Source organism: Mastigoproctus giganteus, chromosome 1 (genome assembly GCF_048544385.1).
Source record: "Mastigoproctus giganteus isolate SK-2022 chromosome 1, ASM4854438v1, whole genome shotgun sequence".
NCBI lineage: Eukaryota > Metazoa > Arthropoda > Arachnida > Uropygi > Thelyphonidae > Mastigoproctus > Mastigoproctus giganteus.
In genome coordinates this window covers 45,560,807-45,585,107 of record NC_143575.1, presented here as the reverse complement: position 1 = coordinate 45,585,107, position 24,301 = coordinate 45,560,807, and the positions used below count along the sequence as shown (strand labels likewise).

General features: G+C 37.7%; 1 protein-coding gene across 4 annotated transcripts in view; it reads right to left on the bottom strand.

Annotated features, from left to right (window-relative positions):
• Positions 1–24,301, bottom strand: part of LOC150090757 (palmitoyltransferase ZDHHC20-B) — a 306,713-nt gene that overhangs the window by 8,445 nt on the left and 273,967 nt on the right. The window contains exon 12 of one of the 4 annotated variants that reach the window (XM_090379911.1): positions 9,367–9,460. The exons of the other annotated variants lie outside the window; for them this stretch is intronic. Coding sequence (XP_090236037.1) covers positions 9,414–9,460 — 47 coding nt within the window. The 3' untranslated portion in view covers positions 9,367–9,413. The remainder of the gene's footprint in view (positions 1–9,366; positions 9,461–24,301) is intronic. 4 annotated transcript variants of the gene reach the window in all.

Sequence of the window (24,301 nt, the reverse complement as noted above, 5' to 3'; positions counted from 1 at the left end):
CTGAAGGTAGGTTGTGGGGGGGGGGAAAATCTTAATTAGGCTGGTTTATTTAAAGAATGAATGTTTAGCATTAGCATTAGCAGAGGCATTTGATGCAAGAAAGCAAGCTTATGCAGCATCAGCCAAAAAAAAAAAAACAAACCATTTCCACTTCACCCCTCTGTTCGTTCAAAACACCTGTCCAGCTGAGCCTTAAACTTATTTAGGCTATCAACCTCCACCACAAGGGATGGAAGTCTGTTCCACCAACCAACCACCCGCTGGCTAAAGGCAAATTTCCGCACGTCTATCCTACATCTGTCTTTCCTCAATTTGAATTTATGCCCTCTCAGGTGATTTTTCTGAGCTAGAGGAAGAATCCCATCAGCATTGAGCATGCTTAAACCATTCAAGGCTTTATACACCTCTATCAGATCACCTCGCTGGTGCCTAGTCTCCAGACACTGTAATTTGCAAAACTTAAGCCTTTCTTTGTAAGAGCACCCCTTTGTTCCATTCACTAATCTTGTTGCCCTTCTCTGTACTCGTTCCAGCAGCTCTACATCCTTCTTGAAATGAGGCCTCCAGACCTGTATACAGTACTCTAGGTGTGGCCTGACCATCGCCTTATACAATGGAATAATCACCTCCTTATCCCTGCTGGAAAAATTCCTGTATATCATTGACAATACTCCATGAGCTACTCTTGCAGCCTGTCTGCACTGCTCAGAGAACTTCATATCTGCCTGCACAACCACCCCCAAGTCCCTTTCATTCTCTACCACTGTCAGTGTAGTACCACAGAGTTGATACGTTGCTCTGGGGTTGCTGTTTCCCATGTGTAGTACTTTACATTTGTCAATGTTAAACTTCATTTGCCACCTCTCAGCCCATCTGCTCAATCTTTCCAGATCCTGTTGCAGCAGCATAGTGTCAGTAGTGTCCTTGACAACCCTGCCAACCTTTGTATCGTCTGCAAACTTGGACATTAAGCCCGATATACCATCATCAATATCATTTATAAATACAGAAAACAATAATGGCCCCAACACTGAGCCCTGAGGGACTCCACTAATAACATCAGTCCACGATGAGCAGTGTCCATTGATTACCACTCTCTGTCTTCTCCCCCTCAACCACCCCTTTATCCATAGCAGCAATTTGCCTCCAATGTCACACTGCTCCAATTTGTGTAGCAGTCTTCCATGTGCAACAGTATCAAAAGCCTTTCTAAGATCCAAGTATATAATATCAAAGTTATTCCCTGCATCCAGTTCTTTTGTGACTGCATCATAGTATCCAATCAAGTTGGTTAGGCAAGACTTCCCCTTAACAAAACCATGCTGTGTCTGAGCTATAACTGAAGTCTTGTCTAAATGATCCTGCAGTGCTTCTTTAACCAGTGCCTCCATTAATTTTCCTGGAACAGAAGTTAAGCTCACAGGTCTATAATTACTTTTGTCTGCCTTTGACCCTCCTTTGTGAATTGGGGTTACATTTGCACATCTCCAGTCTATGGGTACCTCCCCTGAGTCCAAGGAAGCTCTCATAATTATGGCTAAGGGTTTGCTTACTTCCTTTGCTGCCTCCTTTAATATAACTGGATAGATCCCATCCACCCCGGGTGCCTTTCTTGTGTTTATCTTCAACAGTTTCTCCTCCAGATGCTGGTTAGTTGCCTTTAGATGCTGGTTAGTTTGCTTCTTTTGTTCCCATATCCCTTCTAACATTAATCTGTAATGGCTCATCAGATCATTCAATTTTTGTCTACGTGTGCAGTTTCTTTCAATGTTTGGATGCATGCTGGAAACCATTTTTGCCATAAGTTTAAAACTTCATTTTTATTTCAATATTTATTTGAGTATTTATTTGAGTATGGATAGTAAGATGTACATATAGGAACTGTATAAAAACTTATTTACAATATACACATAATCAAAATACGCAATGCACACTCACAACCATAAACCGAAAAAGCTACTAGAAAGTGTCACATGGCAGCGTGTGGGATTTGTTGTGTAATTTTGAATTTTCTTGCATATAATGGCAGACAAGGTGTCAAAAAAATGTATCTTGAGATGTGCATCTGTAAGATGGTAATATCACAGCAGGATGTGTTGTATTTCCCAGTAATTTTTACTTGCCTAGTGAACAGTATCTAAGTATTTGTAGAAGTAAAATATTCTTAACTGCAAGTTATTTAAAAATTTTAAAAGCTTCATTTACTATGGAAACCCTCTCTATATAGGTATTACCAGGGGTGGCTTGTCCATAGTGACACATTTTGCATTCCAGTGAATATCTGGTAGTTGGTTGCCATTGGCAACTTGACAATATACATTTTTTATTGGCAAAACGAATCAAAGTCACTGTAAAGTGTGCAGTGTAGATTTCATTGTTGACCATGGTGGGTGCAATGTCGGTGGAAAAAAGCCACAATGTCAGTGTCTTTTTGTTATTCGCCCAAATTCCTATTAAGTAACTAAATATCAGTGTTAAGTCAATACTCAACATTCAACAGTGTAATTATGTGATTACAGCTTAATTAAATTAAATTTTCTGTTTATACTCCGGCACGAAAACCAAGTCAGTAGAGTTTACAATAAATTGTCAATACCAATATTTATCGTATTTAGTAGTCACGGGCTTGAACCCTGGTCCACTCAAGGAATGCGTGCTAAGCACTCTCGCTCTTAACCACTCGGCTATGTCAGGCCTTGATTGCGAGTTGAGCTTGAACTTGGTAAGTTGAAGTTATATTATGAGGTGATGTGTAAGTAAAACATTATTTTTATGATGTACTATTTTGTGAAATTTGGTTCGATCATGGCCTCCATGCTTCCCCATGAAATAAATCGCGTGACAGTGAATAAACTTCAGCAACTTAGTTTTTCACAATTATCTCTCCAAGAAAAAAATTCAATTAAAAAAGAAGGCCGCCCCACACCAAAGATTCAAATTTATCAGCGGGGAATAAGTAATAATAAGAAATATATTCACAGTTTTAAAACATAATGGTACCAAAGGAAAAGTTGGCTTTGTGGTTGTGAAGTTAAAAATGCATTGTTTTGTTTTCCATGTTTACTGTTCGGAGGTGACTTAACATGGACAAAAAGTGGCTTTACAAACAAACAGAATGAAAGAAAAAAAAAACTCCAAAACATAAGAGTTCGAAGAAACATATTGATAACGTGATTTCACTATCGATTTTAGGAAGCGTAAACATTAAAGAACAGCTTAGTAAGACCTACAGACTTTCAACCTGCAAACATAACAGAAAAGTTACCAAGAATCATGAGGTATTATCTAAAATAACAGACTGCATTAAATTTTGTGGACAGTTTGAAATTCCTTTACTTGGACATGATGAAAAAGACGATTCTAAAAATCCAGGGGTATTCAGAGGATTAATAAATTTCACCTGTACATAAAATTCCAATTTAAAGAACCATTTAGAAAGTAATGCAGCATTTAAAGCCATTTCAAAAACTATTCAGAATGATATCCTTAACTGTTTGCTGTTAATATGCCGGGATGAAATAAAAAGAGAAATTAAAGAAGCTTCATTCGTAGCTGTCATGGCAGATGACACAACAGATGTTTCAGAACATATACAAATGGTAAATGTTCTGAGATATGAACTGAATGGAGAATTTTTGAGCGTTTTTTCACTCCGGAAAACCAAACAGCAAACAGAATATCAAAGTGCATTCTATATCAGTTACACATAATCCTCGAAGGAAATACTCAAAAACTGGTTGCTCAGACATTTGATGGTGCAAGTGTGATGAAAGGCAAGGAAGGGGGAGTTCAGGCTAAAATAAAAGAAGTGTACAAAAAATACACATTTTATTCACTGCTATGCACACCAACTGAATCTGATGATGACAAATGCAGCAAGGAGTACCAGAGATTCAAGAATATTCTTTTTGAATATTCAATTTTTGAATATTTTTGAATCCTCATGTCGATACCAACATTTTTCTCGAGATCACCACAGCATCTTTCTGTTCTCAGAAAGCATATGGACAGCCATGTTGCCCGACCTTCCCCTACAAGATGGAACTTCAACATACACACCATGAACAGCGTTTATGAAAATTTTGAATGCTTAAAAAAGTGCATGGAGGAACTACAAGCGACAGCTAACGCAGATGATTTCAGAAGCAATTGTAATTTTGCACGTATTGAGTAATGAAAAATTCGAGTTCTGGTTTGAAGTTTTCCATCAGATGCCTCACGTGGAAGTTATTTATAATCAAATGCAATCTCAAGAAACTGAGGCAGTTAAAATACATGAATATATATGAAACTTTAAGAATGCCATTCTAAAAATCAGGAATTCAATGTACTGTGAAAATCCTTCAATAAAACTCATGATTGGAGCGAAGGAAGTATGCGACTATATAAGTTTTGACATAGGTGAGAGATATTCTTTTACAAAGCAATTAATTGCTGCTAAATTGTTTAACAAGGAGAACTGTTATTTTTCGTACAAAAATGCCCACGGAAGAGGTACGGGAGACTACTGAAGCATATCCCATGATTGAAAGAAAAAAACTTCTCATGGAATTACAAGTTTTCTATAGCAGACATGATCTACACAATTATTGCAAATTAACTGACTTGCTGATATTTATCTCAGAAAATAATCTAGCTGAAGTTCTTGAACTTACAAAACTCAAAGGTTATTTTGATCATTCTGATGACTACTTCAGAGCCCGAACGATGCCATTCAACATTAAAAAGAATAAAAACATTTTTAAGGAGCACTATGAATCAGGAAAGGCTAAATGCTCAAGCAATGCTCTCAATAGAGAAAAGCTTGGTCAACAGTGCACCACACTTGAATGAAAAAGTTATTAATCTATTTTGAACAAATAAACTGAAGAATGGATTTTGTTTTTAAATAAAACTTCAAGTCTGTTAATGGTAAATGTCTCGTTAATGTTTTGTAGTATTTTTAACTTGCTTATTATTATTATTACTGTGTATGTCTATATGTCTTATAACCAAGGCAATTTAATGTAACTTTAAGATGCAGCACCCTCACACATCAGGGTCACGAGCCGCCACTGGGTATTACATAAAATAAATGGATCATGAGACCGGATCATGCTCATGTTCATGGCTGAAAGTTGATGTCCGGTCTCATGATCATGAGACCGGACATCAACTTTCAGGCAAACAATTAACAAGGATGGCATATGATATCACAAACACAGTAATGTCTGTTCCCCACAAGGCATACCAATAAGAGTAAATGTATAAAATATGAACAAATAACAGTGATTTTATTTATTTTTTTTGAAAATTTCTGAGCTTCTGCACTAGTTTGTGTGAAACAAAAAACAGTAGAGACTCCAAAAGAAACCAGCAAAAGTATTGTTATAACTTTTTGTTTTTCCCATTGTGATAGCAAGTAAACAGTTTTGTTGCTATCAAAACAGAGTAAAGTTAATTTAAAAGTATTCAAGGTTTGAGCAGGATTAAGCTATTCTTTCTGTGTGAAAAATACGTAAAACACGAAGAATAGTTATTTCTCCCATATGGATTAAATAAAAAAAGAAACACCCATAATATACAAATTTATTCTAAGCACTAATTTGTGGATCATTTTTATACTAATATTAATTAACCTGCTGTTGGTTGTGTAGTGATTACCCCCCTTTGTGTTATTTCATTTTGATTACTTGGAAATCATTCTGTTCAATCTGGAATAAGCCAGCACTTTCCCAAGGTATTTTTTGACAATTTCTCTATTAAAGGTCTCTAGTGAATGGCATCAATGCATGTAGCAAAAGTTTCCAAATATCATTTTGTATGATTTCAGGAAGCTGCCAAAAGGTTAACAAGGTAAAGAACAGTTTCTTGAGGACTGTGCACAGAGATAGTGGCAGCTACACTGGTAGGCAGTGGTGCATAACTTATTGGCATTTTATCATCTGTTTGACTAGTTCCAGCAATAGCAAACTGCAGAAACCTCCTTTAATGAAGGTAAGTGTGCACCACGATGCACACTTACCTTCATTAAAGGAGATGCCAAGAATGGTACCCACTGATTCTGATGCACCCCCACAGACCTGGTTCAGTTGCTACAGTTGGTCTTTGGGTACACTGGCAAACTAAGTTTCCATTAGTTCTTTTGTGTAAGGGTTTGTTCTGGAGATGATATCCCTTAAATAACATCACAAGAAAAAGGCTAAGGTTAATAAAGAACCCATGAAACTATTGACCAACTGCTTTCCCACTATGCACTGATTGATAATGTTCTATAAAACAATCAAGTGCTATTCACTGCTGTTTTCTGTGCAGTTTCTTGACGTAAAATTCCCTTTTCTAACTCTGTCAGTTAGAAAAGGGAATTTTAACCATCGGTTAAAAAAAAAAACGAAACCATCAGTTAGGTTTTGTAAAATTCAGTAAAGTATTTATTACACAGGGATAAAATAATGGTTTTATTTATAATTTGCAGTTAAAAAAACAAGACAATGTACTCCCTTAACAGAATAATGTTCCATGAAACAATTAAATGCCATTTACTGTAGTTGGCAATGTAGTTCTCCAATACGAGCATCTTTAAAATTTTCTGATGTAGTGGCATTGCACTGATGTCATTGAGAACAGTCCTCAAAAAACTTCTTTGGATATATCAGCATTAGAAAGATACACATTTCAATAATCAAGTACACTGAAAGGACAGAATTCGTGGTATACCTGGCTCCTGGACAACATGACACTGTCACTCCTTTCACTAGTGGATGAACCTGCCGCTTGGCAGGTATATAGGTACACTGCATCCATGTAGACAGTTATTCAATGTCAGTATGGAAAAGCGTCATGAGTTAAGCAACTTTGAAAGAGGGATGATAGTGGGTGCCCGACACATGGGTCATTCTATCACAGAGGTTGTACAGAAATTGCATTATCCCTGTTCAACAGTATCAGAAATACACCATTTCTCAAATAACATCTCATCGTAGACAGCGCTGTGGGTGGATGAACGTGGCTGTTGACGTCTGTCTCGCATTGTTCAGCCAATGAGAGCAACAGTGGCACAAATCACTGCTGATCTCAACAAGGGAAGTGCCAGAAATGTCTCCACCAAGCCCATCAGGCGTTCATTAGCTGCAATAGGTCATGGGAGCTGCTGACCCACCAAGTCCCATTGGTAACACCATGACACAGGACTATGCCTCAACTGGGTGAAAGAACATTGGCACTGGACCTTGGATGACTGAAGATGGGTCTCCTGGTCCAATGAGTCCCATTTCCAGTTATTTCAAGCAGATAGGAGGGTGCGTATCTGGCGAAACCACACAAAGCTATGCACCCGTCATGTCAACAAGGAACTGTTCAGGCTGGTGGACAGTCGGTAATGGTCTAGAGTGTATTCAACTGGCACACGTTGGGACCTCTGGTATGTCTAGATGCATTTCTGAATGGTCCAGGTTACGTGTCCATCCTTGCAGACCATCTGCATCCCTTCATGGTCATCGTGCACCCACAGAGCAATGGACTCTTCCAGCAGGACAATGCACTGCCTCACAGAGCTGTGGTGATTAGTGGACTCAATGCCTTGCCGTGTGACTGCCCTTATCCAGACAAAAGGTGGGCCCCTAGGTAGGTATCCCACGATTTCTGTCCATTCAGTGTACAGTGGACCCCTGCTTTATGATATTAATCCGTTCCAGTGGTACCATTGTATTGTGAAAATATTGTAATGTGAACTCAATAACACATTGCTTTTTGGTAATTCGTTCCAAGAACTCGAAAGTTGAAAATTTTGCAATATAACCAAGCTATTTATCTTTCTAAAAGATCATTTTTATAATTGAAATTGTATTAGTTTTATATAAATTTATGTCAAATAAGCACAACACAAAAAAATCACTTCAACCAAAGGATGCAAAACAAAACACGCGGACAAGTTTACAAATGCTATTGTCTGGGAGGAAGAACCATATGGTCCAGTCAGAGACCTGTAAGCCCATCATAAAGTGAAATAAGTAGGTGCCGGTTAACATGATCACTGGTCAGTAGAATCAGTGCTTAGTGCTTTAAAGAATCAAATTTCAAAAACCAATTAAAATCATTAAAATGCACTATGCTTTCATTGTTATTTTGAACGCCTTTGTGATATTTTTCTACAGCACATTTCTGTAGGTTACTATCATAAAACAATTTGCAGTTTCTGGTTTATTGGGCTTTTCTGCTAGTGCAATCTATTATAAATGGGTAGTAAACTCGGATTTTATTTCATTTGCAATAATACCGATAACTGAAATTCTGTGGGTTTTTACGTTAATATGGATGAAATGTGTTTCCCCTTCACTGAAATCTTTAATCATATAAAAAACAAATAAATTTTCAGAATCTTCTCTCATTCCTTTTTTTTTTTAAGCTGTGTAAACTTGTTACTCCATATCTCACTTGTGCTGTGTTTTTTGTTATGTTATCTTTTTTTATTGCTTTAAATTTTCAAACGCACTACCCAAAAAAAAAAAAAAATTTAAATAATATATATCAGTAAATAGAAATATCATTTAGTTAGTATGTATATATTACAGTATTAATTAAGCTAGGTATGTAAGTGTAAATTTGTTTTCATTCTGCTAACTTGCAGAAAATATTCTTCCGATTTTCATATATATCATTTAATTTTGTTAATTGGTAAGGTAATAAAGTGCACCCACAGGACAATGGACAGAGTGTAAATTTGTATCTTTACTTTTATAGCCTGTGCATAATATTCCTCCTATTTTCGCTTATTAGAATTGCCGTTTAATAGAATTAAAATCCAATTTGCAAACGTGATCACAACGACCGGTGCTTCCTACATATTGTATAATGAACGGTATTTTGTTATAGAGTCCATCGTAAAGTGATTTGATTGTACAGTGAACCAATTGTAAAGAGGGGGTCCACTGTATCTAAGGTCCTTTCACACAAAAATAAAAGCTTTATTTTGATGTGTATATATATATATATATATATATATATATATATATATATATAATTTTTATCTAGTTCACCTGAATATTTTAATGAGCATTTTAGCAATAAAATTTTATATATAACGCTCTTAATATAACTCTGACCGGACACTCTGAACAAAGTTCGATGCAAAATCAAGTGCTAGAACCAATCATATTTAAAATTTTTCTTCTTTACTCAGTTTATGATACTACTAAAGTAAAATTTATATTAAAAAACCATATTACAATTAATACCGAAGATAAATGCTTATAAACTTAATTTTTTGTTCATATTTATCATATAGAACCAATCATAAGTATTGGTTTTCAAATAGATAAGCAAGAAAGTCAAAGAAAGAGATAACAGAGTAAATGACAAGACTGTCATGAAAAAGGGAAAAACACATACTTATATATAGAAGAAAGAAACCAATACAGGGTGAAGAGGAATGACTGCTACTGTGCTATAAGCTTGATGTCAGAAGCAATACTTGTCGTTGAAGCTGAAAGGAGGATAGCAGGATATTTCAGCAGGAAGTAGTTTAAAATAAAGAAAATAACTTCATTTAAAATGAATACCTAAATCCCAATAAACAATCATTACACATATGAACTCCAAAGAAGTGCAGGCAGAAAATGTGTTTTATGACACTATTTAATGTAAAGGAAACACTTGCTTTAAAAAGCATAGTACCAGCATTGTATAAAGAGTTATGATAAATATCGAAATTGGTATTTTTAGAGAAGAGGCTGACATTAGTTCATAAAAATATAATCAGAAGTACTTTATGTATACACCTACCCTTTTCATAAAATGGAGTGCTCTTCAGTAATGGCATCATATTTGTACCATACAATATGAAGCAGATACATACGGATGCTGTCTATGTGCAATTCTGTGTGAGAATGGGCAAGATGAAAGGTTTAAGTGACTTTGAACATGGCAGTTTTATGCTGATGTTCCATATGAGCATCACAGAAACTGGAACTCTACTGAGAGTTTCACATATGACTGTCTTGGGTGCATTGTGATTGGTTCAATGACCAAATAACACCTGGCCAATGGTGTTCCTGTGGATAGAAACAGCTTATTGATGTGAGAGGCTAATGGAGGCTGACAAGGCTTGTGTAGGATAATAAAGGATACAGCTAGTCAGATAAACCAGTAAAATAGTGGCACCCAAAGAGGTGTTTCAGAATGCACAACTTGTTGCACTTCATCATGGATGAGGTACTGCAGTTGATATTGAACTAGGTTCCACTCATGTCAGTAAAAAACAAGAAGGTATGGTTATAGTGGGCACAAGAACACCTACAATGTCCAGCACTGGTGTTCTTGAGCACCATCAAAAATTTGTGTTTTCCAATTCTCTTTTAGACAATGGAGGACTGGAAAAATGTTGCCTGGTCTGATGAATTCTGGTTCCTGCTGTTTCATGCTAATGAAGACCAGAATATGGTGAAAACAGCATGAATCCATTGATCCATCCTGACAGGTGTCAACAATGCAGACTTCTAGTGGTAGTTTAATGATGTGAGAAGTGTTTTTGTGGAGCACACTGATATCAGCATTTGGATCACTGATATCACAACATTTGGATGCCGCAGATTATCTAGAAATTTTTCTGCCAGGTACATTCTTTCATTGTTGCAACATATCCATCTGTGAATGAGATCTTCAACAAGATAATGATCATTTCACAAGGCCAGAATTGTACAGAACTGATTTCAGGAATAGAGGAAATTCAACCTGCTGCAGTGGCATGAGGTGAAACAAGCTCTTCAGAGTAGAGATGTGCAACCATCCAATTTGCAACAACAGTGAGAAGATTGAGCCAACACAGATGGCACACTTTTAATACCTCATTCAGTCCATGCCATGATGAATCCAGGCTATCTGTGAGCTAAAGGGGGATCTAATAAAGTAGCCTTAGAGAAGCTAATAAACTATATAAATTCTGAAACAATCATCTTTCTCTTCTACCTTCACCAACAAATAGTTTTCTCCATTAGCTCCCAGTCTGTTAGACCTCATATGTGAACATGAGGTCTTCTTTGAATTATTGATAAATTAAGCACTTACAGCATTTATATAACTTAAACTCCTATTTTTCCTATTTATACAATGTAAATATTGTTTCTGCATATTTCAACTCAGAGGAACATAGCCCATTTCACCATTATTTTAAGTATTCACCATTTGCAACATCTCAGCAGCTCCCAACTCCCTCTGTACACACATTGAACATTTAACCTATAAGCTCAATTAATATAAAGTTGTAAAATCTCCTCTTTACTGATGGTTATTTCAGGTATAAAAATATAATTTACATCAAACATTTTAAATAGATTTAGCTGAACATAATTATATACAAATGGGATCTAGTCGCAAGTAGCAGGGTTAACATCACTGTTAACCCTGTTATTTATTGAGAACATCATTGTTTTTCTCAATTAGTAGTATTAAAATGAGGGTTTATTTAATTTTATTTTTTTTGCTTATGCCTTTGTCCTCTGAAAAGTTATGTAAGAGTTTGTTACCAAAATCTTCATGAAGGTTTCCCTCAATGCATTTGCAACATCATTTGAATTTGAGGTGATATCCAGTCATTTTCAGTTCAATATTCGATTCAGAGGAAGAGGATGTCTGCCATTCATTTTGGTTAGCTTACTAGTGAATCTTGTGATTGTAGAGTCAAAACCTGTTATGATTTTCTGAATTTTCCCCCTTAAGCATCTGGCATTTGTCCCGATCTTTTATATATATATATTGATCTCTGTTTAGCCTTTTCCAGAGTTGTATGTACAGAAATTTATGTTTTGCATGTGTGTGTGTTCTGGGGACCACATCTATAAATTTAGGGTTTCCAAGATCATTTATAATATATTCATCAAACACTGCTATGCATTAAATACAAATTATTTCTTTCTTTCCATTAACACAGAGCGGTAATTTCACTCTAATGTTGGGCTATCAGCTCAAAATGGTAGTACAAATTTTTCATTGTTAAAATATTTTAAAACTCCCTGAAAAATTCACAGAATCAGCCATGGCAGATAACTCACCTATGAACAACATTTAGCAAACTCACTAAACAAAGGTTTAATGAGTTTTCATGAAGAGATGGAGACATCAACCACTGAACTCATCCCTGTAGAGCAGTGGTTCCCAACCTTTTTTTGACTCGCGAACCCCTTTCAATATAATATTTTTATTGCAAACCACTAAGCCTATATTCTCTCAAATCATATAATAGTTCTGAATTTTTATTATAAAATATTTCCAGTACTACGTTTTTATAAGCGATATGGCGTAATATAAAATTATTATTATCAGCATGAATTGTTGAGGAGGCTTCCATCCTGCAGTAGGTTGATAATGGCTGCAGTTTACTTTTTACCTATACCTAACAATGGTCTTTGACAATGAAAAAAAAATTTAGTATGGAAAACATTTAACACAATATACTATAAGATAGTAAACTAATTATAAGGGACTGTGAGAGACGTGGTTTCTTTTGCTTTTGTTAGCATTTTTTTTTTTTTACTTTATTTTATTTTACTTTATTCTATCTTTGTTTATTATTAGTTATTTTTTACAACACTTTTACTACAACCCACAAGCTACCTGACTGCTTTGTACAATCAGAAGGTCCAAGATCGTTGGGTTATAATGTACCATATTTCCCCATGTATAAGACGCACCTTAGTTTTGGGGCCCGAAATTTGAAAAAAAAAAATGTATTACATAAAGTTATTGAACTCAAGTTTTATTCATACAACTTATCACTGTCAAAACTACCATCCATTAGCTTGTCCTCATCTGTGTCTGATAACGAATCGCTTTCTTCATATATTGGCTCGTCCTCAGTTCCATCTATGGCATTTGAAATGCCACACTTCTTAGATGACTTGACAACGATCTCAATCTTGATATTATCCCAGGCTCTTTTCACCCAGGTACAAACTTCTCCTATAGTTGGTTTCTTCACTCTTCCTGCTGGTGTAAAATTGTCCCCAGAAGACGTCATCCATTGGTTCCATTCGTCTCTCATGGCAGCTTTGAAGGGTTTGTTAATGCTGACATCAAGTGGTTGGAGCTGGGATGTCAAGGTATGACAGCAAGTTTTGTTTTTTGTTCTGCAGCAATCTTCTTTGTATTTTTTGTTATGTGTGCCCTGAACTGATCAAGCACCAATAGGGCAGGTTTGTGTAAGAGCCCACCTGGTCTCCTGCTCCAAACTTTCTCGAACCAGATCTTCATCCCATCCTAATCCATCCAACCCTTGTCATGAACGTGTACAATCCCTCCTCGAGGAATGTCTTCTTTTGGCATTGTTTTGCGTTTGAAAATCAGCATAGGAGGCAGCTTGGTTCCGTCAGCACAACAAGCTAGAACTGTATAATGGCTCTTTTCATGTCCACTTGTCTTCACAGTTACAGTTTTCACACCCTTTTTATCAACAGTTCTATCAAATTGAAGGGGGACTTTGTCCATATTTGCAATCTGTCCCAACTCAAACTGATGTGTCTTCAGACATTGAATGACAAAACGATGAAATTCAAGGACCTTCTGCTCATAGCTTTCAGGCATCTTTTGGGTAAGTCTGGTGCATGTACGCATGCTTAGTCCATTCCGTTTCATGAACCTGAAGCACTAATTGTGTCCTCCTTTGAAATCAGTAACTTCTTTTTCATTAGCAATTCTTCTTGCCTCATGCTGAACCATCTTTGTGGACACAGGAATTCCAATTGCCCTTTGCTCTTTAATCCATATCTTCAATTCCCTCTAATGGCCTTCTTCTGCCATGGCATTTTCAGTAGGGTTTCTTCTTCCCATAGCCAGTCTCTGATTGTTTTCTCAGTTGGAGGAGGACCAAACTTACATTCCACAGCACGATTTCCATTCACTTTTGCAAACTGGATCACTTTTAACTTGAATTCAGCGCTGTACAAAAATCTTTTCTGAGCCATTTCTGGGCAGAACATGGCAAAACGTAACATAATATACCAATAACAAGTGTGAAACAATGAGCGCAAAGACAACAAGTGCAAAAAAGTGGGAAAAAAGTGGCAAGTAAAAAAAAATCTACAACCACTGTATAAGACACACCCAGTTTTTAGACCCCAAATTTTTCGAAAAAAGGTGCGTCTTATACATGGGGAAATACGGTTAAATTTGATTAATCCAGTGATTATGAATAATTACCGGTTATTGGTTAATATATATAATCGCCAATAATATTGGAGAATTTAATAAATATATAGCAATTTATTAAATTGCCAGTTATTTTACATATTCTCCAGCGTTCGGTGGTGTATTTGATAAATAGGACAGAGCAATCATATGAATGAAATGAAGGGAAGTGCTTCTGCGCACTGTCGAGCCGACTAGCCGCTTATAAAACCTATAATATTTAGTTAGTTCAGCGCTGTTAGGCCTCTTCCTAAAATGAGGTCTGGAGGCCTCATTTTAGGAAGGATGTAGATTTACTTGAGCGTGTACAGAGAAGGGCAACAAGATTGGTGAGGGGAATGAAGGGATCCTCTTATCAAGAGAGGCTTAAGTTCTGCAAATTGCAGTGGCTGGAGACTAGGCACCTGTGCGGTGATCTGATTGAGGTGCATAAGGCCTTGAGTGGGTTCAGCACGCTGAATTCTGATGGGATCCTTCCACTTGTTCAGATTACGAACCTAAGGGGGCATAAATTCAAATTAAGAAAGGACAGATGTAGAATAGATGTACGGAAATTTGCCTTTAGCCAGCGGGTGATTAATTGCTGGAACAAACTTCCATCTGTCGTTGTGGAAGTTGATAGGTTGAATAAATTTAAGGAGGAACTGGACAGGCATTTGGAGGGAATGGTGTGATTTTTTTTTTGGCTGATGCTGCATAAGCTCATACATTTGCTTTCTTGCATCACATGCCACTACTACTACTACATTTCTATCGTTTAGTGCAACATACAACAACACATCAGCATTTAGTTAGTGCAGAGATGTTGGGCTGAACTAGAATGACCACTGAGTCTGCATTCTTACCGTTTAATGCAACGTTATACTTATAGATAAAGTTAAACGTATTTAGTTTATGTCCATAGGTAAGTTTTCTTTGAAAAACAATTAGAAATGAACATGTAATGAAAATTTTTGTAGTTTGCCAAAGTGTAACAGTTATGGATACCATTGAAAGAATGAAAGAAAGTTTTACTGCAAATTTAACGAAAGTAAAAGAAACAAAATGCAGTAACAAAGGTTTTATAACAAAAGAAAAATATATACAGCTGTTAAATGACATTTTTGCACTAAAATTGAAAACCACAGGGAAAACTCCAGCAGATTACCAAAGACTCAAGTGCTATGATATAATTAAAGTAGGTGATTGTAATAAATTGATTTACCCTGTTCAGGAAAATAACCAAAGCATAAAATATTATGTCTGCACTGAGGAAATTTTTGATACAATACATAATATTCATATAGCTATTGGTCATGGGGGAAGAAATCGGATGATGAACGAAATTCAAAAAAAGTATAAAAATATAACCACTGAGTCTGTAATGGTATATTTAAACTTATGTGAGCCTTGTAAAAGAAAAGTAAAGTTCCTAAAAAAGGCTTAGTGGTTAAGCCAATGGTGTTTAACGAAATGAATAGTAGGTGTCAGGTAGACCTGGTTGACATGCAAAGTCAGCAAGACAAGGGATACAAATTTATTCTTGTATATCAAGACCACCTAACAAAATTTGTACAATTGCGTCCCTTAAAAATCAAACGTGCTGAAGAAGTTGCTTATGTTTTATTGGATATATTTACTATTTTTGGAGCTCCTTCTATCCTTCAAAGCAATAATGGTTGCGAATAAAGTTATCGAAGAATTATGTTCTTCTTGGGAAGAACTCAAAATCGTACACGGTAAACCTCGGCACAGCCAGAGTCAAGGTTCTGTCGAACGCGCAGGACATAGAGAATATATTGAGTACGTGGCTAGAAACTAATTAAACACGCAACTGGAGTGAAGCATTACGATTTGTTCAATTAATGAAAAATAGAGCATATCACCAGGGAATTAAACCCTGGTGATATGCACCCAAAATTGGCCTCAAAAATCTCATGGTTTCTCAAAGAAGTTGTTGTTAATTTAAAAGAGGAAGAACTAGAAAACATAATGAAGCAATTTAAAAACGATCATATGATAGAGAAGGAATCAAATATTTATGATTCTGGAGAGATTGCAGGAGACACTAGCATAAAAAGTATTGAAATTGAAAACGACAATATAATGGAGAACGTTGAAGAGAATATGGAGAACGTTGAAGAGAACATGGAGAATATAGAGAACGTTGAGGAGAATATTAAAGAGAATAACAAGGACTTGGATAATAGTTGCGAATAGGAAAGCACAAATATATAGAAAAAGTAAAATAGTAAAAGAAAATCTTAAAATACGAGCTAAAAAAATGATAAATGTGTCTAACAAAAAGTTTCCTACTGGAAAAGTAGGTGATATGGTACTTATAAGAATTCCTGATGTTGACAGAGCTAGAAGCGACCCAAGAAATTGCTTGGCAGTTATTATGGATATTGACAATAGTGGACTATATAAATTGGGTACAAAGAAAGGGAAATTGGCCAACGTTTATACCAGGAATGAGTTTTCTATATGCCGTGAAAAATTTATAAGTGTCGCGGAAGTTCCAGACTCAGAATTATCTTTGCGGGAGTGTGTTAAGAAGTTTTCCATATTTGGTGGTCAAGGTTACAAAAAATGTAATTGTAAAGGAAAATGCAACAGTAATAAATGTAGTTGTAGAAATAGTAACAAACTGTGCAATCCAAAATGTCATCATAGTTTATCTTGTAATAATAAATAACATTAAAAACTTTGATTTTTTTTTGTATTCTGTTGGCATCTAATTTCAATTAATCAATATTAGCAGTAAGCATTGGAGATTATTCATAATATCCGGTATGTTTGATAAATTAAGCATATTCTCCAATATTATTGGGAATTATACATAATAGCCGGTAATTATGTTTAATTTCCGATTTATCATATTGCCCGTAACATATATATCAATAGCTTATAGGCTATTACAAGGACACCAGCTGACTGGGCTAGCCGGGTGGGTAAAGTGCCTGCCTGGCAACCCAAAGGTCGTGTGTGTGTGTGTGTGTGTGTGTGTGTGTGTGTGTGTGTGTGTGTGTGTGTGTGTGTGTGTGTGTATATACTGTGTCAGGGTGGTTCCCAGGCAAAAGCCCATCTCCACCTAAATAGTTTTACAACAGAAAATCTGTAAATTGGACCTGAAAAATAAAAAGATAGCTAAGAAATAAGAAGAGTAAAACCTAATTTTGAAAAGAAAAAGGAGGGAGAAAATTACATTAAGTTCATATACTAAATCTAGTGCATAATAAATAGATTTTCGTATAGGAAAGAATGAAAGTATATATACGAGAGATATGTTTGTGAGTGTAGTATGTTGTTTATGTCAGGTCACTTTGCCATCAGAAAGCAGCTGGACTTTTCAACTACAATCTGATGCCCGTCCCCGGCACGAGGAGCCGGACCTGCTACTACATTAAAAGCCGGAGCGCCAAAGCGCAATTCAACACTCAACAGAGAAAGTGCAATACTGTTGAGTGCCAGCTGTCCAGACTTGGGCCGCCCAAACCCAAGAACTGAACAAAAAAAAAAAAAAAAAAAAAAACAACCACTAGAGTGGTACATGCCGAGGAACCCCAGACCCGACCAAAGGCTTCCAGGTCTGAAGTTCCCAAGCCCAGATGCAATCATTGAAGATTCAGGTTGTATACGGCCAGTTCAATGTCTGAAAAGTTTCTTATTATACATCTTCTGGAAAACACAGTATTTGCGAACACCTGCAAGGCCTGAAAGTTGTCAACTCCTTGCACCAATGTATGCACATTATCTTCATCAAAATTAGATATTTGTTCTTTCAAAAGATGCCTTTCTACTTTATAGTAAGGACAAGAAAATAATGTGTTGCCAAGTCTCTATCGCTCCACAAGAACACCATGGATCTGGCTCCAATCCTCTAGAGTGCAATTTATCCCGGATCGAACCGTGTCCTGTCAGCAGAAAACTGGTATACATAGTGGGGCAAAACCACGACGACACTTGCTTAGAGATAGCAAAATCTGCCACTGGAATAATCTTTCTAGTTATCGCTCCCACCTCGGAAGAACTCCATCTGGCTCTCCATATTCCAACCAAACCAGTCCAAATACGAAGTTTCTCCTCCTTAACTCCTCCTCCTTAACTGTAGCCGTCAGATTTAAAGACAACCCTAGATATTGGGCAGGGATACCCTTCCTCATCGCGTACATCATTCCTCGGTATACCACACGTATAAATCCAGAGGTAACAAGCCAGCTATCACTTGTAGCGCAGCCGTAGACACAGTCCTTGGCGCATTCAAATAGGTCAGCATCATTGATCGCTGCAGCGACATTAACTTACGTTGAGTCCTGATCTTAAGCACAGCCTCCAGCCACACGCCAGCAGCATAGGCGATAACTGGTAGAAAGATCGTTTTGTAATACAAACTCATAGTTGTTTTGCTGAGTCCCCACTCTCGCCTAGAAATTCTTATAACTGAACATATAAACTTCTTTATTTTATCGTGAAGATGTGAAACGTGCAGGTGAAAACCCATCCTGTCGTCCATAATAACTCCTAAATACTTGATATTAGACACAAAGGGAATTTGTTTCCCATCCAACACAACTCTGGGTGGGCGGCGATAATCAAAATGGTTTTTGAACACCATGAATTTGGTTTTAGTAGATGAAATTTGCAATCTGTTCAATGTAGCCCAATTAGAGAGATCCTCCAGGACTTCCTGTATTCTGTGCTCCAGGACGGTTCTAGACCCACCTGGGACCCCCACAATCAAATCGTCAGCATATGCCACTTGTATGCAATTTATAGCTTGAGACTTATTTAACCACTGGTCCAGAACGGCATTCCAAAATATTGGACTGTGGACATCCACGACCTACATATTTACTAAACATCAAGTGCCCTGCACATACTTTCACCAGTCTGTCACTAAAGTATGAACGTATAACTCCATATAGGTTACTATCACAATCAGACCTCCTCAAAACATTCAAAACGCTCTCCCACCACACAGTGTCAAAAGCACCCTCAAAATCTACAAAGACTACCAAAACATACTTCTCAGGAGAAGACTTCACATAATTAATCAATTTCTGTATCGCCTCCTCGGTTGAATGACCCTTCTTAAAGCCAAACTGAAAATCCGACATAGCATGACCGGCAGTCAAAACCTCAATTATTCTAGGAAGCAATAACCTTTCAAACAGCTTACCCAAGTTAGACAGAAGCGAAATCGGTCTGTAAGCTCGAGGACTCCCACGAGACTTACCCGGCTTATGTAAAATCTTGAGAAGAGCCACCTTCCACGATCTAGGGAATACTCGCTCCAACAAACATTTATTAAACATATTTAACAAAACATCTGGACAAATCTCAAAAAACTTCAATAGTATTTTGTTTTCAATCAAATCCAATCCTGGACATTTTTTAGTGTTCAACCTCTCAATAGCTATACCAAGCTCCAACCTCGAAAACAAACCTATCTCCGACGAGCGGACATATACCAAGTTATTTCGACGTATTCTAGCCTGATCATCTGTATCCAATTTTGGCACATCGTCAGGAAAAAGTTCCCCAACTATCCGCTGAACAGTACTATACCAATCCTCAGTCTCTACCCCATGTGTCACCACAGTATTGTAGACTTCACTATGGACAAATTTATCCCGTGATAATCTGTAAATCAGACCCCAAGGGTCTGAATTACCCACCTCCTTTACCAATTTCTGCCAACATTCCATCTTGGCGCGAGCAATTTCACTGTGATACTGTCGTCTTAAGGAACGAAAATTTTCAGTAAGCAACTCTACATCCTGTCTAGACAAATGCCTACCTCGCTGCAACAATTTTCTAGCCCTCATCACCCTGGCCCTCAAAGCAGACAATTCTAGAGACCACCAAGGTACCGGGACCACTTTAGACTGTTTTCTTTTAGCACAATGTAGCATAGCTTGGAATAAGTGATATTCAACGTGAGCAACCAACTCTGCCGCATTCAAGTAATTTAAAGATAAAACAAAATCTTCATTATATACCGAATTTAAATAATTCCCAAATTTATCCCATTTAACTCTTTCCATAGAAAATCTTCTCAAATTTCCAATACCAAAATTCCTCTTCATAGGGTTAGGAGCAATACAAAAAGTAATAGCGTTATGATCGCTGTTGATCAAATCAGATTGCACATCCCAATTCAATATTCTCTTAGCATACCCAGAAGAAACAACAGTCGTATCTATATTAGACTGTCCGTGACAGGTAGAATAAGTAAAAGGCTTATCAGGCAAATTCTGCACACTTAAATTATGTGATAGAATCAAATCCTCAAAAAGAGATCCACGTGAATCAACAACACCGCTATGCCAAAAATGAGATTTAGCATTCAAATCCGCCGCCAATACCAATCCACCTTCAGCATACCTCGAGCAAATGCTATCCAAATGATACAAACAAACTGATAAGTCCGCCGAAGGAGAACAGTACGCAGAAATCAAACAAAAAGAAAAGTCCTTCAACGCCACCACTGCACACACAATATCTGCAGAACATTCACTAGTAATGACAGTCAACACAATATCCCGATTTAGGACCACAATTGCAGACTTTGGAGGAGCATCCGAAGCAGCAAGAACTCTGCATGATAACGGATATCCCACAATCTTATATACAAGTCCTCCCACTTGGGCCGTATAATAAGGCTCCTGTATGCACAAGAAGTCAAACTTTACCTCAAAAGCAGCAACTCTAATTTCGTCGGCTACAGCACGAGACCGCTGTCCATTTATCTGTAAAACTTTTAATCCTTTACGATAAATTAGTATCTCTGTGTTAGATTGCAAATAATTATTACTACTCATTATATGTTCTTCTATCTGTCATCTCTACAACTCTGATATATTCTGGACATTTACTATCTCCTCTTACAGTTAATACATTTAGGGGGACTATCCTTGCTGGGACACTCTGCATAAATATGACCACTATTGGCACAGTGGCCACATGTCACAGTATTATGTGAACAACTCTGCGAAGAATGACCATAGCCAAGGCAACGAAAACACTTGCCCACCACAGTAAATTTTCTAAATCGGTGTGATCCAAAGCCCAAAAAGATTCTGTTGTTCTTAAACAGACATTTATAGAGACGTGGACTGAATCCAATGATCCAGTTTATGACATTAGTTCCAGAGCCCGAACTGAACCGAAATGAAACTTCTTGATTAACCTCCTCCTGAGTCTGGCGCCTCCGTAGCCAGGTGGGAAGGAGCAGCGGTGCGTAACACACGCTTCTTGATTAGACCGGGGTTCGAGCCCGTCACCACCAAATACGGAAGATGCGGAAAGGTCAGGAAATGACCACCGCATCTCCCGGAGCAATATGGCCTTAGTTGCTAATGCTCCTAAAAACCAAACAACAAACAAACAATCCTCCTGAGTGACATTATAATCTTGAAAGTTTTTGAGATTTGACCCAACCTCAGATCCCCCAGGCTCACAAAAAGAACCACAGCACATTGTAATCTTTCGTCCCACAGAAAAATCACAGCTTGAATCCAGTCAGAAAGTCAGGAAAAAAGTGGAAGAAACCTTGCAAAGCGAACACAAAAAAGTTAAAATAAAGAGCATCAGAACAGTCAGAAATAAAGGAGTCCTTGTTGAGGCCATCAATGGAGAGGATTTGAGCAGGATTACTAATAAGACAACTCTTAACTTAGGATTAACCCACGAGAAACCAAAACTTTCGAATCCTACTATACTAATCTACGACGTGCCAAAGGAGTACACGAAAGAGGAAATACTGGAAGACATCTACAAAAACCGGCAGGAGTTTGGATTTTCCCTGGATGAAATCAGACAGAAGATAACATTTAGATTCAGCACAGGGTCCAAGAACCAACTGACAAACTGGATCATAGACTTTTCCCCCAAATATCCTAAAGCACATCTTAGATAATGACAGAATATTCTTAGGGGTATCCTCACAAAAATTTAGAAGAGTCACAGCGGTGTCTAAATGCTTCAAGTGCTTGTCCTATGATCACTCATTTCAATACTGCACACACAAGATTGTGTCTTGCAGACATTGTGCAGAAGGTGGGTATGTTTTTGCAGACTGTCGAAACAAAGCGGACTCCCCCAAATGTGTAAATTGCAAACGCAGAAATAAGGATCACAACCACTCTGTCTGAGACTCCAAATGCCCTGAGTATCTCTGTGCAGTTTGATTAGCCAGTACAAAAATCCTCCATGAATAACACTACAAATTGCAGCACAAACCAGAGAAACCACAACCAAGGGCCCAGAATCAAAATCCTTCACGTGAATGGACATCATTCAAGAATGGTGGCAGATGAGATCAGGGTTGCTGCCCTGGAGAGGAAATACGATATCATCTGTCTGCAGGAGCCATATTGCACCTCCAAAGCTGGTGGAAACTCTTTCAAAATCACAGGATATCCTATTGCATCCAGGATGTTCTACACTATGGCAGTTTATTCAAAGGCTGCTATTATCGTCCTGAACAATCAGATTGATATCCAGCCTGTGTACCCAGAACTCCTCCTGTATTCATGTTGCTCCCCAAGAACTATCCTTTTACCTTGTTTCCCTCTAATGCCCACCAACAGGTGATATTCAAGAAGTCCTAAACCTACTTGGACTTCCACAGCAGAATGGGACATGCCAACCTTGTCTTAACAACAGATTCTAATGCCAAATCCCATCTTTGGCACAGTAACCAAACTGATTCTCGTGGCACCCTCCTTGAGGACTTCATTCTGGCCCACAACTGGACAATACACAATGAAGGTGGTAAACCCAACACGTTCTCCAACGTGCATGGGGAGTCCAACATCGACCTCACTTTAACTTCACCCCCAGTTTTGAATCACACTGCAGAGTGGGACGTTCTAACAGACATATCCTAACATTAACCACCATGCCATCTCCTTCACTATCACAGCTGCAGCACCAAAGAACAACAGCAACATTCTGGAGGACCTTAGAAGATTCTCAATACAAAACATTAATTGGGCTAAATTTAGAGCATCTCTGAACCTTGACTTTAAAGCGACAGCTCCAAACCTTAACAACCTCTCTGCAGCTGAATATGCTGGCAAGCGAAAGAAAGTGCACACTCCTCATACTCCTTGGTGGACACAGGAACTTACCAATCTCAGAAAACAAACGCATGTGGCACAAAGAGCCTTTCAACGATGCAGGCACTGGCCTGATCCTAAAGTTAATGCTCTCAAGCAAGAGTACAAGGAGAAGCGAAAAATCTACCATAAAGCCATTGCAGAGAACAAATTAAGGTCTTGGAGACAATTGGTTTCCCAAGCAGGGAACACTGACTCCGGGGGGCTCATATACAAGATCTGTAGGAACAAAATTATCTGCCCAAATATATACAACAGTGCAATATCAAAACAGTGAAACATATGACTGGAACTCAACAGTTGAGAAAATCATTGAACACATCTTTCCTGAAGATGATCCCAATTTTGACAATATGCACCAAATTCAGATTCGAGCAGACAATGCCACTTACGAAGGTACCCCTGGACGTTGATCTTTTCACTGCTGTTGAACTTGGTGCTGCGGTGGCCAAGTTGAATCCCAAAAAGTGTCCAGGCCTTGATCTGGTAGAAAATGCAGTCATCACCAGATTTCATAAGCTATACCCTAATATTTTGTTAAATCTCTACAAGTGCCTCTTGGAAGGCATATTTCCCAATTTATGGAATCAGGGACTGCTTAAAATTATTCAAAAACCGGGAAAACCTAATACCGACCCAAGAGCGTACCGCCCAATCTCTCTCTTGTCTGTTAGCCAACCTGGGAAAGCTGTTTGAAAGAATGATTGGTCCCAGAATCCAAACTATCCTAAACTCACAAAACATTTCATCCAACTTGCAGTATGGCTTCAAGAAAGGATCCTCCGCGGAAGATGCCATAGCAGCCCTGTAAAACACTTGTAATTCCACAGCAGTCTATGAGATGGCCATCTTTGTGGATTTTGAGGGTGTCTTTGATACCCTTTGGTAGGAGAGTTCCCTCAGGTCCCTTAGACTGGCAAACTGCAATCAATATCTTTACAAAGTCATAAGATCCTACTTCAGTAACAGATCAATTCAGGTCACTGCCCAACACCTGTCATATTCAAAATTTATAAACAGAGGTTGCCCACAGGGGTCAA